Below are 9,948 nucleotides of genomic sequence, written 5' to 3'. Positions count from 1 at the left end.
GCCTCCTGCCTGCTTAGCATCCTGATGCACCACCCCAAAGGCAGAGCCTGAGGCAAAGAGAGGTCAGCAGGGAGGAGCGCTGCCACTCCTCCTGCAGCAGCAGCAGCTGCACAGCATGGCCGCCCCTTCCAGCTGCAGCTTTGCACAGTACAGAAACCTTGAAACAGATTTACGACTGTATAAATTGCTTCTCCACCTTCCCCACTCTACCCCTTCTTTCTGCTTTTCAATCAGTGGAGTCCATCCAGAACTGTTTTCGGTGACTGGAGGTTTAAAAAAAAAAAAAAAAAGAAAGCATTTTGCTCTGAGTTTCTCCAAAGACTGAGCTGCAGCCAGCGTAACGTGGTCGGTACCTAATGCACTGCAGAATACAATGTCCTGCTCTACCTGGCAGTCTATTCTCTAGTAAGACAAAGGCACACCCAACACCAAAACGCTTCTTCATTACTGCTTGTTTCAAAGCTCCTCTCGTCCTTCTGGCTCTATCACATTCAATCAGCCTTCAAACCTGCAACCAGCCAGCGAGGACAAAAAGATCACAATGCAGCAGAGAGCTGAGCAAACAGGCTTTATACAAACCACTTGGACAGGTTGGGCACAGCGTGGTAGCTGGCCTCTGTCCTCTGCAGGAAGTGACAGGCTCTGCAGACTTGCATGGCCCAGCTGATGCCCAGCACAGGTTTCAGCCACTTGCGCCACTGGAAGTAACGCTGGTACCGCTCGGTGTCGTTGCTCAGTTCCTGCAGGTACTGAGCCAGTTCACCGGCGCTGGCAAAGTCATCGACGTGGATGAAGGAGTCAGGGGGCAAGAAGTGCTCGTAGTTTTCTCGAGGTGGCCCCAGAACAACAGGGATGGTGCCAGAGGACAGGGCGTTCTTCCAGAGCTTCTCAGTGATGTAGTCCTCGTGCTGTGAGTTCTCAAAGGCCAAGTAGAAGTTGTACTGGGACAGAGTTTGCTGGAGCAAGTCCATGGACAGGGGCAAGTGATGCCGTCCGTACACATCCACGGGGATGTGTTTCTTCAGCTCCTCGTAGTACTTCACCCGGTGGGAGCTTGGTCTCCAGTTGCTGACCACCCAGGCCACCATCTTGGTCTTGGGTGGGATGCTGAAGGGCTGGGGCTGGCTGAGCAGCTGCAGCTCCCCATAGGGGGTGAAGATGTCCGAGTCTCTCCGGTACGACATAGTCAGGTTGAAGAGGTGGTTCATGGCACCTAAGTTTGGAGAGTGACTTGGGGACTCCATGTTGAACCAGATCCAGCGCTGGGATGGGAGCCTGGGGAGCTGAGCCAGCCTCTCTCTGTCCCTATACACATCCCTGTGATGCATAATCACAGCATCTGCCTTTTGGGACCAGCTGCGGTCGGTGGTGAAGTGGCAGTTCGGGGTGTCAAAGAGCTCCGAGCAGTTGCTAAAAGTAAAGCGGTGTCCGAAGGGCCACGTCCACAGCAGGATGGTCAGCCTGCGCTCAGCCTTCGGCAGCGTGCTGGTATTTCCAGTTTGGAATCTTTCTGTGGAAAGATAGGAATTGTAATCCTCTGGCTCGGGAGTCCTGAACTGACGAAGAGAAGCGAAGAGGCAGAAGCTGAAGATGAAGCTGAAGAGGAGGAAGGTGAGGAGTTTCTTCCAAGGGATCTTCCTCCCTTCCAAGAGCTCCGTGAATGGATCTGCAAACACCACAGACAGAGCGCTGAGCGAAGGCTGCATGCCGATGCCAGCAGGGCCGCGGCTCTGCGCGCACAGCACGGCAGAGAGGGGTGCGGGGGTACAGGGGGGCCGGGCGCAGCATTGAGGCACATTCACCTCCAGCTTCCTCCTGTCAGACACAACGGCTGCTGTGGCAGCACCACGCACAGCGTGCTCACACCCACACGCACCCACGGGGCACAGCCGCCCCTGCACGGCGCCCGGCCTTTCCTCCATCCGCACCCACAGCCGCTTCTCATCAGCCGCCCCTCATTTCACAGAGGAGCGCCACCAGCAGGGGGCGCCCGGCCGCTCAGCCCCAGCCATAACACCGCCCAGCGCTGAGGGACGCAGCCCTGAGGCGCTGCCCCGCCCACCAGGTACATTTCCTCCACAAGCCCCGCCCCCTTCTGGTCACAACACGTTGTGATTGGCTGGTGGGACAAGCCACGCCTCCTTTCCCTCTGAGCGGGAAGGCGTTTCCCTCCACACACACATGGTGGCAGCCATCTTGATTTTGACGCCATCTCAGGACCACGTGCTGCTGTTTGGTGGCTGCCATTTATCTGGACGTCACAGCAGGAAAAATATATTAAATGCATACAGGGTGTGGGAGCACAAAGAGGAGTGTGCAAATGTCTGTTTTATTTACTATAAATACACATAAATATTCATCTATGCATGCACATCCCCATTCTTGCCAACAACAGCCAGAACTGCAAGTTAAGACCTTAAAGCAAGCTGCAGTTCAGGGTCCTTGTGGCCTCTGTAACCCCATGCCAGTAAGATTCTTGTTGCTGAGATGCAACCTGCATTTAGCATTCCCAATTAGCAGTCTTTAATATATATATATTTTTTCTGTTTGGCTATTCTGAAGGTCACAATCTCTAGACTATCAGCAGCCTCTGTCAGAACACCATCTTCCACCCTTTAAGCAGCACAATCCTTCTGTTTGCACCCTTCTGTACCAGAGACACGGTCTTCCAGCTCTGCAGCAGCCCCATTGCTCTCACTGATCCCCATGCTCTTTTCTGCAGTTGCTGTGGTCTCTGAGATCATAGGGCTGCAGCCTGTGCCCCAAAACCTGGGTTCTGCCTCTTTTGCAGCTCTCGGGACAGTCTAACAGGACAGTCTTCATTGCATGCTTAGCTTCCTACCTCTTATTTGCAGGACAAGGGAGCACATACAGCACCAACCCACACCCCAGTGTCTTACAGGTAAGATTTGCAGCACCAGGATTTCTGGCAGAAGCTGGTGGGACTGGCACCAGTCACTTCGTGTCTATCAGTTATGCTGACACTACTGACAGGCATGATGTGAGAGCACAGAGGGAAGAAATACCTCCCTGCAAACAGAGGCGAAAACGGATCTCCACAGACCTCCTCCCTGATGCACCCCAGTGCCCCTAAGAAAAAGAAAGAACCGTGGCAGCTCACCTGTAGGCATGGTCCTGGTGTGAAACTGCACAGTGCAGGGGAGAAGCTGAAGTGAAGGGCACAACCAGGAACAGAGGAGAACAAAGGAAAGCACAGACATGGGGTGGGATCAGTGGTGTGTTCCAGGCATCTTGAATGGCGTGTGCCAAATGTCAGCCAGCAGAACCCTCACCCAGTAACGAAGGCCATAAGGAAACAAGGACAGACTCCTCTGACAAATTTGTGAACAAAGGTTAAACAAAGCAACTCCTTTATTGACTGCGATTAAAGCACACCTCATTTTTGAGAACACCTTTATACATGCAATAACTTACTTCCTTTACCGTTCTTAGCCACAGGATTTGCATGTGATGTGCTTTCTTCTCCACCTTGTGTCACACAGGACATCTCTGTTTGAGAAAGGTGGGGCGACTTAGCAGGGAGTGGAGGTTGAGGCCCCAGGTCTACAAGCCCCCTGCACATAGCAGGGTTCGTGCCACAGCTGCCTCCATCCCCATGCCAGGATTCCTCTTCTAATCACCTTTCCAGGATCTCCATCCTCATGGGACTGTGGCATCAGGGATCACCTGGAGCTTCAGAGTAGAGGAGCCCTTGGATCAGGACCGTTCAGGGGATCCTTCCTGTACCCAGCCCCGCAGACCTGGCTTTGGAGTGTCTCCAGCCCCAGTGAATAGGCATTGTACAACATGATCTGTGGACACACGTAGGCTGTTTGTTTGCCACGGCCAGAGTGAATTGATCTCGCATTGAGCTTGGCTGCACTTGGCTGGGACAAAAAAACCCACAGCCATTATGTGTTATTATAGGGATTAACTATCGTTTCTTGCTGAGGGTATCTGAGCACTGCGGCCAAAAGCACAAATGAAACTCCTGCATGATGTCCACAGATGTTATTTTCTTCAAGGCTGTGGAGAAGAAAGAATTGAGTTTCCAAGCACTGCAGAAAGCTCTGAGTCGAAGGATCCTGGAGCACCAGATGAGAGGCTTCAGGCAGGTAGAAAATTCAACACCTTTGTACTCCTGAAAAGCAGGACCACAAGGAACGTCAGCTGGGAGGGGTGACTGATGTAAATTAAACAAATGAGCACACGCAGGGAAGGCACAGAAAACAAATCATGAAGCTGTGAATTGAGAATTGTTCTGAGTGGCACAGGTGACATGAGGTGACAGATCACTCAGAAAGTGATGTGAGTGCTGACGCGGATTGAACAAAGAAGCCGTTCAGGTAATAGACTTGGCAGGACCGAACACGAGGATTTATTGCTGTGTGATGAATAGGTTTGGAATCCCCAGAATCTTAAGACAAAAAATAAGGCTGAGCTCTTAGGAGAAGCTTACTGCTCGCTGCCTTTGCTGACAAAGTGATTGCAGGGCTTCAAGGGCTGAGCGTTCACCTCGGTGAGCAGAGGAAGATGAGAGGGCTGAGCCCTCAGTGCCAGCGCAGCAATATCCTTATTGCACAACGTAGCATGCGAGGGCAAGCCCTGAGCCCAGGGCTATAGCAGAGACGTGAGCTCTTGGAGGTGTTCCTCTAACCAGACGCCTTGTCCCAAGATGGAGACTCCAGGAGAACAGTGCTGTGTCCCACAGCCCCGCTGGCAATGTGCGTCTCCTGGAACCGAGGCACGTGAGACATTTGATGTCCGCATTAAAAATAACTGTGGAAAGGTCTCTGTGCATTTCCAATTCCGTCGGAAAGCTTCTGCGGAATCTACCAGGGAACAACGCTGCGTTTCCTTGCTGCATTCTCCTTGGGACAACTGTGAATTGTAAGAGCAGAGCAAAGCAGCTGGAGGAATGCTGAGCTCTGTCACGAAATCTCACCAGGAAGCTCAGCCTGGGGCTCTCACAGCTGCTGTTCCTGGCCACTCCTTGATCATCTCCTGCAGAGAGATGATCAAGGTTTTCCAGGAACAAAGATGTTACAGGATATGAGAGAGGCAGATACCAGCTTGGTAGTCCCAAACACGCGGCTGAGCCTCAGCAGGTAGCATGGATTGCTCCTGTTCAAACACGATGGCTTGGTGCTGTCCTCCAACACCCTCAGCTTTTTTACCTGAGCAGACCTAAAGAAGCATCACCTAAAGAAGCAATCACGTTGCTCATTTCTCATGTGAGTTTCCAATGTAAGGGAGAAGAATCAGGGAGGGACTTCACCCCAAAGGTAAAATAGGGCCCGTGACGCCGGTCGGGTTGTTTGTGCCTCGCCACATAATCCCACGCTCTGGTTGGCATCCAGCTAAGGGTTTCTGATCCTCTAGGTTAAACCAAGCTCATGGCACAGCCTGGTAACAACAGATTGGAAAGACGTGGCACTGGGAATGGATTTAGCAATGCCTGATCCCGAGCACTTTCATGGCAGAGTCCGATGAGGTTGGCAGCACCAAATCCTTCACCCATTGGCATCCTCCCCCTCTGACCAAACCACGTCACCACTGTCTCCCCTCAGCCTGCCCCATGGTTTCCCTCTGTCTTTATTAGATCACCAGTTCTGTGCACTCCCTGGCACCACAACTCCTCCTAGAGAGCAACACCTCTGGCGTGGGGCTGAGTCCTTGGGCCATGCAGCCCCACTCCAGCCCCACAGAAAGCAGCAGGGAGCCCTGCTTAATCGCAGCCATGGGCTGGCATTCAACTTGGCTCACCCAGCAAATGGGACTCTGTATATGAGACAAAAAGCTGCGTTCCCTCTGACACTTCACACCACCTCCCCTGGTCCAGTAGCAGCCAAACATGTGGCGAGCTGCCCCCACAACTGTCCCCAGCCAGCCAGTTGCTTGCAATCATCGAGTGTCTTTCCCAGGTCAAGAGCCAAGATCCTACATTTCTCAGCATTTAGTAATCAGCACGTGATGGTGTCAGTGTAGAATTTCAGCGACTGCAAGCGGTGACACCTCAGAAATCCATTTTGGTGCAAGCAATCCAAGCAGACAGACCTGAATACTTAAGCAGAAAAGGAAGCTGGATGACAGGAACATCTCTCACGGGTGCAAGAGGACCAGCCTTATGTGTACACACACATCTGAATGCTGCTAAGGGGCAGCTTCCTGGTTTAGAAAACGTGTTTCTTCTGTTCTATATGGAACCATCCTATGCTGGGCTTGGAGAGAGGACTGGGAGCAGCCACGCTCCTGGCTCTGGGAATTCTCTTAGCTCAGGGTGGTGACCTGGATGGGGAGCTCAGTTTTTTCCCCTCTCTCAGACTTTTCCAGCCTATGCCTGGATGTCGCCTTTTGACCTTAAGGATGATGACAGTGAGCTTTGTTAGGGCTTAGGGAGTTGCAGCAGCTTCCCCTGCCCCCACTTCAGTCCATACCCAACAACTACACAACACCCAGAACTGCTGGATGCTGCAGGTAACGCAGTGCCAACCAACTGCTGCTCCAATGAGTTTCATTATGTCTGAGCTTCTGTTCCCGTTCCCAGCCCCACCTGGATTCCCAGCACCGTATGAGGGACACAGACATGAAAAAAGGACGTTATGAAGTTATATCCACAGCTGCACTGCAGCCCAGGAGCAGAGGGTTCTTTTCAATGAGTGTTTAATGAGTGCAGTATCAGGGAAATCGAAACCCCGCTGCCTCATTCTCTACTTTTGGTTCTGGTTTGCCTTTTTGCCACTTTTCCTAAGGAAATGAGTGTGTGATAGAGCTGTGCTGTAGACATCCTTCCTGCCCAGCACCTGCACGCCTCCCAGTCCCCAGCAAGCCGCCACCTGATATGGATGGTCCTGCAGGAACCTCACCACTGCTGCATCCCCACTCCGTCTTCATTTTCCTCTTTGCGACCTTTCCATATACCCGATGCAAAGACCTACCAGGATCTTTCCCATTGGAGAGAAGATTTGCCCACCTCTGTGTTCAAAGCTACGCTCGGTGTGTGGGGCAGGCTCAGGGGAACCCACCAGACGATGATTATTCTGTAGGTCGAGGTGTTTTAAGACCTCAGAGGACCGCTCCATCCTCCTGCTGGGTGCTGCTGTACAACATCACACACAGCGCACTGTGTGAGGAGGTATCAGGGTAGATTTGGGATTTTCTGTGTGGCTTTCAAACCCGACAGGCGGGGAACTGAGCTCTTTATTAATTCCCTCTCTGCATTTTAAGAGGGAATTTTTCACTCAGAGGGTGGTGAGGCACTGGAACAGGAGGCTGTGGATGCCCCAGCCCTGCAGGCATTCGAGGCCAGGCTGGATGTGGCTCTGGGCAGCCTGGGCTGCTGGTTGGTGACCTGCACACAGCAGGGGTTGGAACTGATGAGCCTTGTGCTTCTTTTCCACCCAGGCCGTTCTGTCATTCTCTCATTTTTTGTGCACACAACATTCTCTCCCCTCTGCTGTAACCCATCCCCAGGGGTGGATGGCAGCACGTCAGGGCATTTCTGAGGCAGCTCCAGCACTGCCCATAGCCCTGCCATCACCCTCAGCCCCAGCTTCGAAACAGGAGGCAGATAAGAGATTGCCTGCTAATGGCTTCCCATATAAATATTAGGACCTTCCCTCTCAACCGGTTTACTCTGTGCGCTGACCCTCTGGACGAGGTCGTGGGGAATGGGGAGCTGTGGGAGGTCCCCAAGTTTTATAAATGAGAGGATCTCCTCGTGGAGGCACGTACCAAGAGGCACCCGGGAGCCAAACTCGCTGATTAATGGTACCAAGGAAGGCTGTTGCAGCACCAGAGCTGTGCTGAGGAGGGATTACTGAGAGATTTAGCAGTTCAGGTGGATTAGGGGTGATTTGTCATTTGTCTGCTGTGATTCTCCAGGGGAAAAGGGGAAAAGAAAGAGCTGAAAATCATTTAGCGTGCAAGGAGGAGACAAAAACCAGGGTGTTCCCTTCGGTTTTGATGTAGTGGAGGTGTGGATGTGGGTCCAGGTTCCTGGCATGGGGCTGATGGGTGGATGCATGGTTGGTCTGTGATTGGGTGAAGTTCGGAGTGGTGCCAAGAGAACTCGCCACCAGAACTCACCATCTCTTCCACTGCAGCACGTGCAGATCCTGTTGGCTCCCAGGCTGCTTCACCCCGTGGCTCAGCATTAGGACCTGAGGGGCTGCCACAACAAGTCCCGATGCCCCACGTGTCTGACAGCTTCCCAAAATGAAGAAGAGGAGGATTGGGTCTCACCAGGCACTGAACCCCTGCAAAGCATCCTTTGGAAAGGCCAAACTGCACTCCCATGTCTGCACACTGGTGACGGCGCCCGGCTCTGCAGCTGCACACTTTCCTTACCAGAAGAAAGCAGAGTTGGGCGACGACCCCCATCGGTGTTTTTTTTCCAAGAACATCACAGAATCATAGAACTGTAGGGGTTGGCAGGCACCTCTAGAGATCATCGAGACCAACCCCTGTGCCAAAGCAGGTTCCTTACAGCAGGTCACAAAAGGCCAAGGGAGGAGATGGAAGGAGAAAACGAAAGAGGCAAGTGACTGGAAAAGTAACTAATCAAATTACAATGGAGACCATGCTGGCAGCACGTGTCTGGTTTCAGAGGAAATCTTGATAAACAAGTAAAGGTGCAGCTCAAGTCCCGCAGTCTCAGATTGCAAAGTAACCCGGGACACACAGCTCTATAATCCGACTCCTGCAGAGAGGAATACTCAGAGTGTGCTCAGCTCATCACCGTGAGCTCTCCCTGCAGACCTGGAGGAGGTAATGAAGCAGCAAAGCACCCTCCTCAGCTAATGAAAGCCATCACCCCATCCTGACCTTAGCAGCAAAGCACTGAGCTGACCCTGATGAGGCAGGAGCCATTGGGGGAGCTGGGGATGGGCAGACACGCTCCTGCACCAGGACAGGCCAGCTACTACGTCCGGATTTGGTTAAAATACCATTTTTCCTACAGGGTTGATAAGTTCAGGTCAAGTTCAAGTGAGCACCACGGGCTGTGGACTCCCAAATTCTGCCCCAAACCAGCAGCAGGGAGATGCCCTGGGAAGGCTTTGGTGGAGCCCCGCTTCCCAAGAGCTCATTTTTGTAGCAGTTGGGAGAATCGTTTCTTTCAAGATGCCTCTTTTTGGGCTGCGGTGAGCCGGGCTGCCCTGCTGTTTATTTTCACGTCCTGCTTGACTGTCCTCGAGTTTCTAAACAGAAGTTACTTCCCGTTCTCAAATGGAAAATGTTCCTCTTGCAAAGGGAAAACGCAAACATTTCCGCTGTGCTCACACGGTGGTTTCTTTCCCACTGAAATCTTCCTGCGTGGAGAAACCCATCTGCGATGACCCCTGGCTGCAGAATAGGGTTCAAACCAACCTTTCTAATCGCAGATTCCCAAAGCTGAAAATTAACGTCCCCGCTCCCAAGCTGAGCACATCTTTGCAGAGCCTGAGGAGCATCGTGCTCCTACTGCACACCTCAGCTTTGTGTTGGAACAGGACAAAATCCAGGGCGTGTGCAAGAAGATCTCCCAAGCAGGATGCTTCACCAGCATTTGGCCACTGCTGGTGGAGGGGGAAGAATGTCCCAAGAGCAAACCTGTGGCTGTTTGGCCATTACAGCCAGTCTGCAGGCAGTGCATTCGCTTACAGGCCGACCAATCCACCCTGTTCTCCAGTATTTCAGCTGCCACCACCGATGCGACCCGAGGCTCCCAGCCCAAATGGGGCCCTGCTCACCCCTTCCCTCTCCAGGGCCGTACCCAGACCTGAAGGCAGCGTGCAGCTCAGCTCAGCTCAGCTGCTTCCCATCCGCCTCCTCCCCGCAGCTGCCCCCAATGAGCTCCAGATGCAGGACTGGGTGTGCAGGGGCACGAGGCACCGAGCCGGAGGCGAAGAGCGGAGGCAGCTGAGGCTGCTGCTTTTATCTCCTTTGCTCTGTTTATAAAACAGAATT

At 52.8% G+C, this 9,948-nt stretch overlaps 1 protein-coding gene across 1 annotated transcript; it reads right to left on the bottom strand.

Annotated features, from left to right (window-relative positions):
* Positions 1 to 569: 569 nt before the first annotated feature.
* LOC306955450 (4-galactosyl-N-acetylglucosaminide 3-alpha-L-fucosyltransferase FUT6-like) lies at positions 570 to 1,922 on the bottom strand (the record flags this gene model as incomplete). Its single annotated transcript, XM_079546747.1, has 1 exon — positions 570 to 1,922. One exon carries the CDS (start codon positions 1,920 to 1,922, stop codon positions 570 to 572), a length of 1,353 nt encoding a protein of 450 aa, XP_079402873.1.
* Positions 1,923 to 9,948: the final 8,026 nt, after the last annotated feature.

Source organism: Tetrao urogallus, assembly GCF_951394365.1.
Source record: "Tetrao urogallus genome assembly, chromosome: 25".
Classification (NCBI taxonomy): domain Eukaryota; kingdom Metazoa; phylum Chordata; class Aves; order Galliformes; family Phasianidae; genus Tetrao; species Tetrao urogallus.
Note: the sequence above shows the minus strand (reverse complement) of the source record. Positions and strands in the feature narration are given on the sequence as shown.